At 48.1% G+C, this 12,752-nt stretch overlaps 4 protein-coding genes across 4 annotated transcripts; 1 reads left to right on the forward strand and 3 right to left on the reverse strand.

The window, feature by feature from the left end:
- Positions 1 to 168: 168 nt before the first annotated feature.
- N7481_007487 (type I polyketide synthase) lies at positions 169 to 6,568 on the reverse strand (the record flags this gene model as incomplete). The annotated part of the gene is made up of 4 exons (XM_057266706.1): positions 169 to 4,577; positions 4,675 to 5,906; positions 5,977 to 6,185; positions 6,260 to 6,568. 4 exons carry the CDS (start codon positions 6,566 to 6,568, stop codon positions 169 to 171), a joined length of 6,159 nt encoding a protein of 2,052 aa, XP_057120907.1.
- A 955-nt stretch (positions 6,569 to 7,523) lies between these two features.
- tpcK (decarboxylase tpcK) lies at positions 7,524 to 8,146 on the reverse strand (the record flags this gene model as incomplete). Its single annotated transcript, XM_057266707.1, has 3 exons — positions 7,524 to 7,653; positions 7,711 to 7,919; positions 7,985 to 8,146. The coding sequence occupies 3 exons, from the start codon at positions 8,144 to 8,146 to the stop codon at positions 7,524 to 7,526; spliced, it is 501 nt and encodes a 166-aa protein (XP_057120908.1).
- Positions 8,147 to 8,600: 454 nt separating this feature from the next.
- On the reverse strand, positions 8,601 to 10,126 carry N7481_007489 (O-methyltransferase; the record flags this gene model as incomplete). The annotated part of the gene is made up of 3 exons (XM_057266708.1): positions 8,601 to 9,182; positions 9,254 to 9,766; positions 9,857 to 10,126. The coding sequence occupies 3 exons, from the start codon at positions 10,124 to 10,126 to the stop codon at positions 8,601 to 8,603; spliced, it is 1,365 nt and encodes a 454-aa protein (XP_057120909.1).
- Positions 10,127 to 10,525: 399 nt separating this feature from the next.
- On the forward strand, positions 10,526 to 12,349 carry N7481_007490 (cytochrome P450; the record flags this gene model as incomplete). Its single annotated transcript, XM_057266709.1, has 5 exons — positions 10,526 to 10,861; positions 10,928 to 11,290; positions 11,355 to 11,623; positions 11,679 to 12,189; positions 12,254 to 12,349. The coding sequence occupies 5 exons, from the start codon at positions 10,526 to 10,528 to the stop codon at positions 12,347 to 12,349; spliced, it is 1,575 nt and encodes a 524-aa protein (XP_057120910.1).
- Between the last annotated feature and the right edge of the window lie 403 nt (positions 12,350 to 12,752).

The following is a 12,752-nucleotide window of genomic DNA, read 5'->3' on the forward strand; positions in this document are numbered from 1 at the left end:
CAGTCAAAATGCAGAATAGTCGAAGTGATTTTTCGTATAGACTACCGTAAAAATAGTGAGGGCCAAAATGGAAAAATACTCAAATAGGAGAGATCAAATTGAAACATAGAAGACTAAGTACTATATAAATGAGACACTAAGGTGAATAACAGTCTGAAAAGGTTGAATCTACTCCACAAGGGCATGTTTAATCAACTCGCTTAGGTTTGCTGCCAAATCTCCCTTCATCATTGAGAAATGATTGGCACCACGAACCCGTGCAAAGCGCATCTTGGGTTCTGGTAATAGCGTCTCCCATCCACAGGGTCCGTAATCTTGTCGAGCCACTGTCAAAAACTTAAGACCCTCTGGATCATCATCGCGATGCTCGAACTTGTTGTCCACATGAGCGTCAATTGAGTTACAAGCCCAAATGACATGTGTGATGGGCGCGGATTGCACTGGCTCGAATGGAGAAGCATGATAATCGTGGAGACTGTTGATGCAAGCCTCAAAATGTGGGACCAACCACGAAGGTGGAGCCTTGCGCTCACCAGTTCCGGAATGCACGACTCCAAGAAGTCCAATTTCCTCGCAATAGTCGAAGTATCTCTTCGGGAGATGATCCAAGCCACGTGGAACTGGACAGTCGAGTAAGACGAGATCGGAGATGACTTCGCCCTCCTCAGCTAGCAGCTGAGCGCAATGATAAGCAAAAATACCACCGACTGACCAGCCGCCTAAAGCATAGGGACCGAAAGGCTGACGACGCTTGATTTCCTTGATGTAGAGACTGGTAACATGGTCGATGCCGACTGGGTACGATGATGGCCCCTTCATGTATGGGCAGTTAAGAGCAACAACTGCAAGGGATGGATCGATAACTGGGAGTGATCCGTACGATGACGCTGACCCCGAGCCATCCGGGAGGAGGAAAAGCGTCTTGCTGGTGATGGATGAAGCAGGATTCCCCTGCAACAATAGAGAGGTGGCTGTAGCATTGAACTTTCCAAGGAAACTCGGCACTTCACTCAATGGAGTGGGAATGTTAACCTCGATTGAGTCCGATTCAGATGGCGTGCTAGGCGAAGATGAGGAATCCTCCTGGACGTTGTCATGATGGAACATAGAGTTGAGAATAGCATCTTTGCCCGTCACATCGGATGGATCCCCCGAGGTTGTTCCTTGCTTCCAGAAATCGCGAAGCTCACCCACTGTGGAGTAACTTTCGAAAATAGTGGATTCATGAGCGAGTCCAAGTTCCTCTCTGAATCGACTCGCGCAAAGAAGAGAAAGAAGCGAGTCCACCCCCAAATCAGCAAAAGCCTTGTCATTTGTCAAGTCAGCCACTGGGACACCGCTCTCCTCCGATATTATTTTGAGGGCAAGAGGCCAAGATGAGGTGCTAGTCTCCTCGACGAGCTCATTCCGAGGCTGTACTGCTGCTTCAGCGGCCCCGGTTTGGGTGGTGCCATTAGCCGCGCGCAAATTGTTGGTAGGTCCAGGCAACCCAATCTGGGCATCGTCCCTCATACGAACGATGTAATCCATTAGTCTGCGAGGAACACCTTGTGCCTTGATACCGCGGAAGCAGGCAACCACCTCATCACCTTCGAAAACAGTCATGTCACCACTGTACATTCCGTCCTCCTTAGGACCAGTCATTTTCACGTAGGAATGATAGACCTTCTCGACCGACACCTCTCTGTAGAAGTGAAGCGAGGTCCATCCATGGTTCACAAACACCTCTTTGTCAAGGTCGGCATGGTCATTAGCATTCATGATGAAAAGTGCGGGCTGTCCAAAATTGTCGATCAGGTAAGGATTGACCTTATATTTACCGTCAACTTTGGTTTCAACGGCAGTTGTAGTGTTGCACTTGACCTTCGCAACCGCTTCGAGATTCTCGCTATCCATTACTACTTCTGTGACTCCCTTGTAGTCAGCATCATAAGATGCCAGAGAGGAAACAAGTTGGTATCCAGTGCTACCGGCCAACTTTTGCACTCGGTCGTTATCCTCAATGCTTTGACGAAGCTCAACCATCTGTTTTAGTATCTCCCCTGCAGAAGCCTGAGCTTCAGCCTCGGCGTCGGCAGCGGAAGGGAATGTGATTGAACATTCTGCATGCTTGACCAAAGTCTTCCCCTCAGGAGTGACACTGTAGAATTGCACCAATGCCTTCTCAGTAGCGATGTCCAGAGTAACTCGGCATCGGAGAAGCTGGGGGCCTTTTCCCTTGCTCTTGACCGCCAGTGGCTTTTGCACGTCCATATGCTGAACATCAACCAAGCATTCAGCCCATCTAGGGCTTGAAATGCGAATGTAGTCACCAAGGACCAGTGCCATCTCAGCATAAACTGAGGGTGTACACAGAGCGACACCATTGACGCGATGTCCACGCACAAAGGGATCGAGATCATCCCGTAGGAGATCTGATTCACCAACGACCGTGATCTCAGCACTGTCATGATTCTCCTCAATCACGCGATGCACACATGTCGTAGACAATGGGGGTTCTTTTGCTCCTGATAAGAAAGCAGCATCACCCTTGTACAGCGACCAGTCGTTGACATACTGCATCCAATAATTTGTGAGATCCCAATTGTAGTTCGGCAGCTGAAGCACTTCCAAGGACTTGATAAAGTCTCTATGATACTCACTCCATTGAACGGTGCAACCGGATAGGTAGAGTGAAGTGAGTGTGCTAGTCAAGGTTTTCCATGTATCTTTCTTGCGTTGAAGGGTAGGTAGGACTGCGACGGATCCCAGGTTGGCCTTGACCAAACCCACGACGACAGGATGGGGACCAATTTCGATCCAGACTGATTTTTCGGTGACAAGTCTGTTCAGCTTGGCATCTTGAAGGGCCTTCGAGAAGTTAACAGTCTCACGAGCATGACGACCAAGGTAACGCGGGTTGACTATGCCTTCCGTCGTGATAGCGTGGCCAAGCAAGGGGCTTAGCAGAGGTATCTGGGGTTTATGGAATTGCACACCAGCCGCCACCGTTTCAAATGGATTCAAAATTGGGTCAACTTGGGTTGAATGGAACGCGTAAGGAACGCGAAGCCTGGTCATCTTCTTGATACTCGCTTGGTGGAGTACTTTCTCGGCTTGATCTATGGCGACACTCGTGCCGCTCAGAACTGTCTCAGTCGGAGCATTCTTACAGGCAATGTCGACCTTCACGCCTGCCAGGAGAGTGTTGATTTCGTCAACAGAAATGCCCACTGCAAGCATGCTATGTGTATCACGGGAGCATTCCTCCTGAAGAAGTTGTGCCCTTCTGCCAGTCAAATATATTGTGTCCACCTCCGACAAAACACCGGCGACGTTCAAGGCTGCATACTCGCCCAGGCTGTGGCCAACAACTGCAGCTGGCTCGATTCCCCAGGAGCGCCAGAGCTTAGCCATTGCCATCTGGGAGCAAGTCGTAGCCAGTTGCACGACTAGGGGCTCGAAGTCGGTTATCTCGCCGCTGGTAGCTTTGATGAGAGGCATGATTGGCGGAAAGCCTTGCTTCTGCGCGATACGGTCAAACCGTTCCATATCGGTGCGGAATGTCCGAAGAGTAAGAAGCTCTCGGGCCATACCCGGATACTGTGCGCCTTGCCCTGTGAAGGCAAAAATTACCGATGAGGTAAACTTTGGTCCCGGTAGGTCTTCAGGCGCAACGAGGCATTTCTCAAGTTGAGCGGAAATCTCCTTTAGATTGTCTCCACTGACCATGACCCGGTAGCGATGGTGTGCTCTTCTAGCAGTCGTGGTGTAGCTCAAGCTTGGAAGAGAGGGGCTCTCGCTTCCAATGTAAGAGATGAGACCCTGAATGCCAGCAAGAAGAGCTTTCTGGGTCTTTGCCGACACAGCAACGGGATGGAATGATCGGGGATCATCCTCAGCACATTTTGACTTGATCCAGCTGGGCACATCCTCGACCAGAATCGAACTATTTCCTCCTGCAGCCGAGAAATTATTCACCATCGCGCGTCGCGGCTGATCTTTACTGCCTACCCAGGGAGTGAGTTTATCAGCAATGAAGACATTCCGCTCCGCCAAATCGGTAGGAAACTTGTGGTTTATTCTGGTTTTGATGCCACAGTGTGGCGGAATCACATTTTTTTCCATCATCATCAAGACCTTTGTTAGGGCAATGATTCCAGAGACAGATTCACCATGGCCGACATTGGCCTTCACCGACCCCAGATGTATCGGATTCCGACGAGGCTGGTTAGCAAAGGTGGAAAGCACCGAGTCCATTTCACGCGCGTCCCCAGCCTGAGTGCCAGTTCCATGCATCTCGATGTAGCTGACAGTCGCTGGATCAACCGATGCGGTAGTCAATATGCGCTCAAAAATTGCTTTTTGAGCCCCCACATGTGGGCGAGTGATGCTCTCAGCCTCGGCAGAGTGGTTGGTGTATGCACCTAGTATGACGGCGCGGATGGGATCGTTATCGGCAATGGCGTCTTCCAGGCGCTTAATGACCATGCTGACCACGCCTTCGCCTCGGCAATACCCGTCAGCATCATCATCGAAAGTCTTGCAGTTGCCAGTCCGCGAAAGAAAATATCCGCGATCGAGACCGGCTGTGATATCTGATTTCAGGAAAAGCTGGTTAGCAGGCGGTAACGAAATCCAAAAGAGATACTCATGATTTTTAGTAGAGCTTTCAGATAAAATCTATGTACTCACCAGGATTGGTCATGACATTCGTCCCGCCGCTAATAGCTGTATCAATATCTCCACGCCACAGTGCATTACACGCGAGATGCAGGGCTGCCAAGCTCGACGAGCACGCCGTGTCGACGCTGTAGCTAGGACCGCTGAACTTATAGAAGTAGTTTTGGCGGCCTGGAATGAAAGCACGGCATGATCCAGGAATATAGTAGGTATCGACATCTTGGGAACTGTTGGTCTCGCCCCAGTCATTACTGGTGCTACCGATGAACACACCAACTCGGTCACGCTGGGTTGAAGGTGTTGCATCAGACACCATGCCTGCGTTCTCCATTGCCTCATAGCAAGTCATTAAACTTAAACGCTGGGCTGGGTCAACCTGAGGTGCTTCGCGGGGGCTCATTCCAAAGAACTTGGCATCAAACAGGCCGGGGTCGGTCAACCAACATCCAAAAGGGGTAGCACTGGTGTTCTTTTTCTTCAGGGTGGGATCAACGTGCGTATTGACGTCCCATCGCTGCTTGGGTGTAATACTAGCCATGTCACGGGCTTCTTCAAGGAGCTGCCAGAAAGCTTCGTTGCTATTGGCACCGGGGTATCGACCTGAGTAGCCCACGATGGCAAGTTTAGAGTTCCCCAGATTCCCACTTTCGGACACCATAGAAATCTCGGGTGCACAGGGTCCATTCATGGAGCTATCTACCACCACATCTTGGATGCCAGCCTTTCTGAAGGCAGTCAAGAAATTCTGGATGGCTGGAGTAGCAACAGGTACAATCTTGCATGTTTCCGTTCCTGTGTTAAGTATCCCCTTGGTCACACCTTCCAGAATATTGTCAAGACGAAGGGGGTGTAAGAGAATCTCCTCCAGAGCAACACGCAGTAACGAGGCCATACCAGTGCCAGGAGATATATGACCACGGCTAGTCCAAACAGAAATTCGGCTGGACTGGGACTCGATGCGGTCCGCGGGGATAGCTTGCAATATCTCCTCGACATTAGACTCATCATAAAGATGCGGAGCATGAAAGGGGGTGTAAATTCGTGACTTCAAACGATACGAATGGGTCAAATATTCAGATGATAGAATATCCTCCAGCACACGAGATGGCCCGGAGAGAGTTAGTCCATTGTGAGCGTATGCACTGATATATGGGGTCGACGCCAGTGGGATACCCTGCAGATCAATTTTGTCAGCCACTACTTTTAAAGCTCTTTTTCTTTCTAGGGATAATGCGAAACAATACCTTTTCAGAAATATAATTCTTCAAGCCCTCAACAGCAACGTGTTCTTTCAATCCAGGCACGACCACAGACCAACTATCTCGTTTGCTGACTGACGGTTCAACACCCATCCGAACATCCTCGACAAGCAGACCAACTCGGAAAGCCAAGACCACAGAATCGACAGCGGCTGGGACCAATTCGGACAGGGAAGAACAGCAACTGACTGTAACCGCCGTCAGAAGGCCGGTGCATAGGCCTGTCAAGCAAGTGTCGGCATTGGTAGGGTATACGTGCCCTGGCTGGGTGAAATGACTTCGGAATTATACATTTAGCACCTTGGCATGGGAGATATCAAGTAGGATCAAATCTGGACCTCAGGACTGCATGCATACCGTATAAAGAAACCGAACTGCAGCACCAATATAAGGGCCTTCTGGAGAGCCGGATGCACAATATCAGTACTTCGTACTTTGGCGAGGAGCTCACTCAAAGTAGTGAATTTAGGAAATGAAGCCCGTTTCGCTAGAGGAAGACTGCCTATACGGGCTCGCAAGGCAAACGCCGTTCGCTCAAAAAACGATGTGAGCTGTGCGTTATCTTGCAATTCACAGAGGACTGCCAAGCTAGATTCAAAATCATAATTCAAGTCCCCGAACACGAGTAGTTTGTAAGGAGACGCCATGATGAGAGTAAATGATGTGGAGGAATTTCTAGTAATGCCTACAAGGCGAATTCAAAGCTGATCTTTATATCAATTTGCAAAATGCAGAAATGCTTTGAGAGATTCAGTAATGATGCCTGATTTCTTTTTCTTATCCTCCTATCCAAAATCCCTCGACTCGAAGTTCGGATCCCGAAAAAGACCCAGAAACAGCCATACAGAAAGTATTCTCGGGATCATGTGCGTAGTCATTGTCAGTTTCCAACTACCATATTCTTATTGTGTAAGTCTCATCGTATTCGCTCGGGCTTTGTATTCACTCTTTGCTTACCTGTTACCGACCTGATGGTATTGTTATATTAGTGGCAAGATGACTCGTATCGTATTTCGGACCTGAAGGTTTGAGGCTGTGTTGAAATGCCGCTAAATCGGGTACCGAACAAACACCATGGCATTCATCCGGGTTTAGAAATAATTTTCGCCTTCTAGGGAGGTGCAGTACATGTATTCAGTAATTCTTAGCATTCATATCCTTATTTTCTCGCTTTCCGACACTAGTAAGGCATATACCTCGGTCAACCTTGTGGACTTGCTCGGTTACGCCCGAGCTGTGGTGATTATCAAAATTATCGGCCACAATAGGCCAATTAAAATGATCGGGAGAGCTAGGATCATGTATCTTACGCCCAAAGGGTTTCGCGAACGAACGCCTATTTTTTATACTGTTTCTATTGTTCTTGACACACCATTCATGAAGTTTTGGGAGTCTTTAATATGTCGTAGCCTCTGAATATAGGGTAACTATTCCCGACACGGCATCTGTGGAGCGGGTCGGGTTCAATCTGAGCTTTTACTAGGTCTTTTGGACCCTAGGTATGGATGAGAATGTTTCTGAGTCTAACTCCGAAACATAATGTATACCCAGTTCTAATCAGTAGCTAGAATTGATCGGATATATATGTTGATGGATTCATCTCTAAGCACTGGCAAATGTACCATTGGAGTCCATGAGCTGGTTGTTGACCTGGCAATGCACCGCATTCATATCCTCCACGTAAACCACTTGTCCGTCGCTAATAATTTCGTGTACGTATCCGAGGCTCATACTAAGAAATTGGATTATCAGATTATGAAAATGAATCGCTTCGGACGGGGTATCATACCTGGTACGACGTGCGCGATCAGTGCGATCAGCAAAATTCAGATGATCCATGGCAATACGTTCCTTATAGATTGGATCTTCTTTAAGCGCGAGGAAAGATTCGAGGTTTGGGATAATAATCTGAACCACAAAGTCGTGATCCGAATATTCGACATAGTTGGGATCGAACAGAAGAGGGAGCAGGTTCATGGGCTTCGCGGCGTTGTGGGTCTGAAACTTCTGATCAGTTGTGCACTTTCTTCGGATTCCATGGACAAGAGGGACATCACTCATACAATGCTGTAACGGATAACTCCATACTTCTCCATAAGGCCAGAAACCAATTGAGAATGCTTGCTGACTTGGAAGTCGCAGAGTTCTTCCTCAGTGAGTCCTGGTTTCTTGTACCCCAACATGGTGAGGCAAAGGAGCTGACGCGTGGAAGTGGTGGTGACCATTTTGACTAAAATTTTGGAGCTATCTCGGCGCTGATAGCTATTTCCAAGTGCAATGTTTTGATTTCAGACTGAAAATTGCATCGAGGTGGGCGATTCAAGTTTATATACATAAAGCTTCACGGTGAACTCTCGGATCCAATCCTTACGCCTGCCACCCAGAGTTTCTGCACTCCGGTCGGAATCCGAAAAAAATTCCAGGGCGTGCATGATACCGATAGTCTCCCCAAACATGGAATAGAGAGAAACGCCTAGTCGGCAAAGAGCTGACGGCTTTCTCGTGATACTATACTTCATTTTTTTATTTCGCTTGGAATTGAAAGGGAGAGCATGTATTTCAGTCAAGCACACGATCTCTAATCAGGATAATAAGGATGGCAGACCCCAGTAACCCCATTGAAAGAAGTCAATAGCAATAAGCAGCTCTTCCCGCGAGATATCGTTCAGAACTCCGAAATCAGGCATCCATATCAATCTCCAGAATTGACAAATCACTACCAAGCGGCCTCGAAACCTTCCGCACTGCCAATCGACCCAACTCACTCTCCACCCGACCCACCAAAACCTTCCAATTCGTGATACTCCGTCCTCGACCATTGGCAAGTTCCAATTGAATCATCTGTCTAGTTTGCAACATGGCTTCTTCATATGGATCTAGCTCACCATACTCGGGAAGAACCAAATCCATGATCAAGATCCGACCATGAGGCTTTTGAGCATGCAATGCGGATAAGAGATTCTTCAGAATAGATTCGCACATAAAATCAGGAAGATTGTGGAGAGCGTGTCGAAGGAGGAAGATTTTAGGACCAGATTGGGTTCTTTCCGAGCATGATTTTTCTTCTTCCATTGGTGCCTCGCCTACACTCGAATCTGCTTGAGTTTGGATGATAGTGATTCGCGATCGAAGTTCTGCATCCAGAGATTCATGAACGGAGTTTATATGCGCTACTGCCTTCTGTTGTGGTTGAATCTCAAATGAAAGAGATGGGAACACTTTCGCTAGCGCAATACTACTAGCAAGGCTTGTACTAGCCACCTATTGATTATGAGTTGTCGTTCTGTTTTAATTGGAGCTTCTTCGCTAAGCAAAGACCAGGTTATACTCACATCAACAACAACAGCCTCTTCTAAATGTCCCCACTCATACCCCGTCACAAGGTGCCGGACATCATTAGAGTCTACCATTTCAGTGGCTTGGACAAACTGACCCATAACTTGCGCGATGGAGGGATTGTCGGCTAAAAACTTCCCAAATGGCGATGTCGAGTTATACGCAAGATTGAATGGGCTATGGGTGGGATCACGACTGTTACCCCATCGTTGTGTCGCTGCTGGAAGCTGCGCACTCGCATTGAACACATATTGCGATATGCAAGTATTCCATGCAGTAAACTGAGGGCTACTGGCATGAAGCAAAGAAGCTGCCGAATGCGCGATGGTATCAGTAGAATGAAATTCAAAAAGACCACCCGTGGCTGCCATCCGGAGGACGGTGGTGAGTTGATCTAAAGGAAGCTGAGCGGTCGCAGCTAGATCCAAAATATTGATTGATCCTTCTCGTGGAACTAGATTGAATATCTGGAACTGACTGAGATAGCGGAGACTAACGGTATATTGATGCTAGGGCACGTTAATTCAAAGGGTCAAAGGGCAATATAGCCCGTATGTCACCAGGAGTGATGATATTTGACAGAAACCACGTCCACTCACATTCATAGACAAATGAGCAGTATATTCGCTTGGCCCACTGGCGAGGCGAAACAATGCCAACGCATCCCGTTTCAGTTTGCGGCGGAGTTCATGAGCTTCTTGGCTGGCAGTGGAAGGCAGCACCTGAATAGGAGTGTTGACGTCGAAAGATGGTAGTTGGTAGTTGTTTTGCTGAATATGATCGCTGAGCTGTGCTGCTGTAATTGCAATGTCTGTCCCTATGCGCTCCAGAATGGAAGTTGTTTGACGCAGCTCTCTTTCGGGATTCATCTTGGCGCCTTCGGAATGACGGAAACGTTGGTGTAAAAGATTATCTTTACAGACAGAGAAATAGAAGGATATACAGTTTTATGACCTCGGCTATTGCTGGATAATAATTTAATTTATCGGAGCTGTCAAGACTGCATAAGTCCTCCACAAAGCTCCCATTTGCAGGCTTTCGGAACGCGATTATGATGCCCCGATGATAGGCAGATCGGACTCCGACAGCACCCTTGTACAATGGGTCCATGGTATGATGCTTACTCCTGGAGCGAATTTTATTAAGTCAGCTTTGTCCGATCTTGTATATTTAGGTACGCTGGATAGATCCATTGCTCTCTGCAAGGAGGATTTCGACTCTCATCACAGAGGCACATAGTTCCTTCTTAGACGGAGCACAGACCCATAATGTATCCACATCTAGTATCGAGTGCTCTCTTCCTTTATGTGCTGAGATCGCCGTCACTTTGGACAGCCGGAGTCGCAATATTGAGCTATGTGGCCTTCACTCTCTTCAACAACCGGTACAACAATGGCCTGCTGCAGTTTCCGGGTCCTGCGTTCGCCTCCATGACCAATATATGGCGTGTTCGCGATGCCTACATCAATGGAGATAAGCGCCCATCATACGTTGCCCTGCACAACAGGTACGGAGACGTAGTTCGTCTTGGACCCAAATCTCTGTCCTTCGCCTCTCCGGCAGCTGTTGCCGATATCTATCCAGCAGAGAAGAATATGGCCAAGGTGAGCCTTTTCCAATTTCCATCAATTATAACAAGTCACAATTGATAACAGTTGGTAATGAGATAGTCCAACTGGTATGTAGCCTTCGAGGCCCACGGCAAAGGGCCCAAGAAGGAGAACATCTTCTCCACACGCGACATTCACTGGCATTCCCGGTACCGGAGTCTCGTCGGGCCTGGATTTAAGATGACCAACCTCGCCCCGAAAGAGCAGGAGATTGATCAGTTGATTGTAAAATTGCTGCAAAATCTCGATGCTGCCGCGACCAAAACAACCACCGCTGTAGACTTGCCGCTCAACTTGCAATATTTCACTTTTGATGCTGGTGGTGTCGTGGCTTTCAGTCAGCCCTATGGTTTCCTCGACAAGAAGAAGGATTTGGACGGAATCATCCAAAACGTCCGGGTGGGATCAACTCATTTGAATCGGGTTTGTATCCCATCCCGTTCTAACTCGGCTTGCAACATTTCCGCTGATACTATTTTCGATATAGATTGCACAAGCGCCCCTTGGACAGTTCTTGTTTGATAAAAATCCCTTGGCTGTGTACTTTGGCTTAATCGCGCCACCAATGGCATTTGCAAAGAAGTATCTGCCAGTTCATCGGATTGAGAAACAACTTTCCGAGCCGGGAAAGATGGACCAGCATCATGACCTGCTCGATCAATTTCTCAAGGCCCATCAGCAAAGTCCGGACGTCGTTTCCAAGAATGAAGTAGTCGACTTGGGTCTGATGGTGGTCGTTCCTGCCTCCGAGGCTGTGTAAGTCACGCAAACTGATATCACCCGTTTAATCCTGCCCTAATCAATAGAACAGCCGAACCGCAATCGCAGTCCTTATATATCAAGTCTTGAAAGCTCCTATCTCTGTTATTAACACTCTCCGCCGCGAACTCGACTCTGTGATCCCAACTCCAACATCAAGTACTTCCGCAGATCGGTACAGCATCCCTTCCTGGGAGCTAGTCTCAACCAAACTCCCCTACCTGGACGCCTGCATCAAAGAAACATTCCGACTGCATTCTTCCACTGGCTTCAATATGGAACGAGTGGTGCCCGCCGGCGGCGCCATCATTGATGGCAATGTCGTCCCCGAGGGAACGATTGTAAGCTGCTCGACCTGGGTTATTCATCGCCATAAGCCCACCTACGGTGATGATGTAGAGGTCTACCGGCCAGAGCGCTGGCTTGAGGCGAGTCCTGTACAGCGGGCGGAAATGGAGCGATTGCTTTGTCCGTTTGGATTTGAGGAGAGAATGTGTCTTGGAAGGGAGATTGGGCTTTTTGAGGTTTACAAGGTCGGGGCAACACTTTTCAGGGATTATGAGGTAAGAAATACATCACCCGAGCTTATGTATTGAGTTGGACTGTTTAACTGACTTCTGGTAACAGTTCACTTTGGAGAGACCCGATGAAGACATGAAAATCACCTGGGGTAACATCGTCAGTGTTGATTTTGATGTTCGGCTGAAGCATCGTCGGGCGTGAGTCAGTACCTGTACTACGTAGTAGGGTACTACTAACTGTAGAAAAATTTAAAATACAGTATCCCTAGAAATAGTATTCTTTCTTTGGTTGTGTGGGGAGCTCAGCACAGCGCTACGTAGAAAGTGTAGTAGCCAAATCAATCAATCAATCAATTCTGAAATTCTGAAATTACACCGTACCTAAGCTGCTATACGGGGGCTCCACTGGCCTGCCAGGTAGAAAAAGAGAGGTGATACCGGCCACCGGGATAGCCTGAGGCCAGACAGACAGTCTAAGGCTATATATGTCTAGAAGCTCAGACGCCAGTCACCATACAGATTGAAGAAAAGACACAATCACACTGCAAAATAAAGTGGTAGAATCTGACACAGGAAAAGTAGACTAGATACCACATAAAGACAGT

The sequence above is a fragment of the Penicillium waksmanii genome (assembly GCF_028829765.1).
Source record: "Penicillium waksmanii strain IBT 27052 chromosome Unknown utg000007l:1.0-4314555.0:1.0-4317578.0, whole genome shotgun sequence".
NCBI classification, from domain to species: Eukaryota; Fungi; Ascomycota; class Eurotiomycetes; order Eurotiales; family Aspergillaceae; genus Penicillium; species Penicillium waksmanii.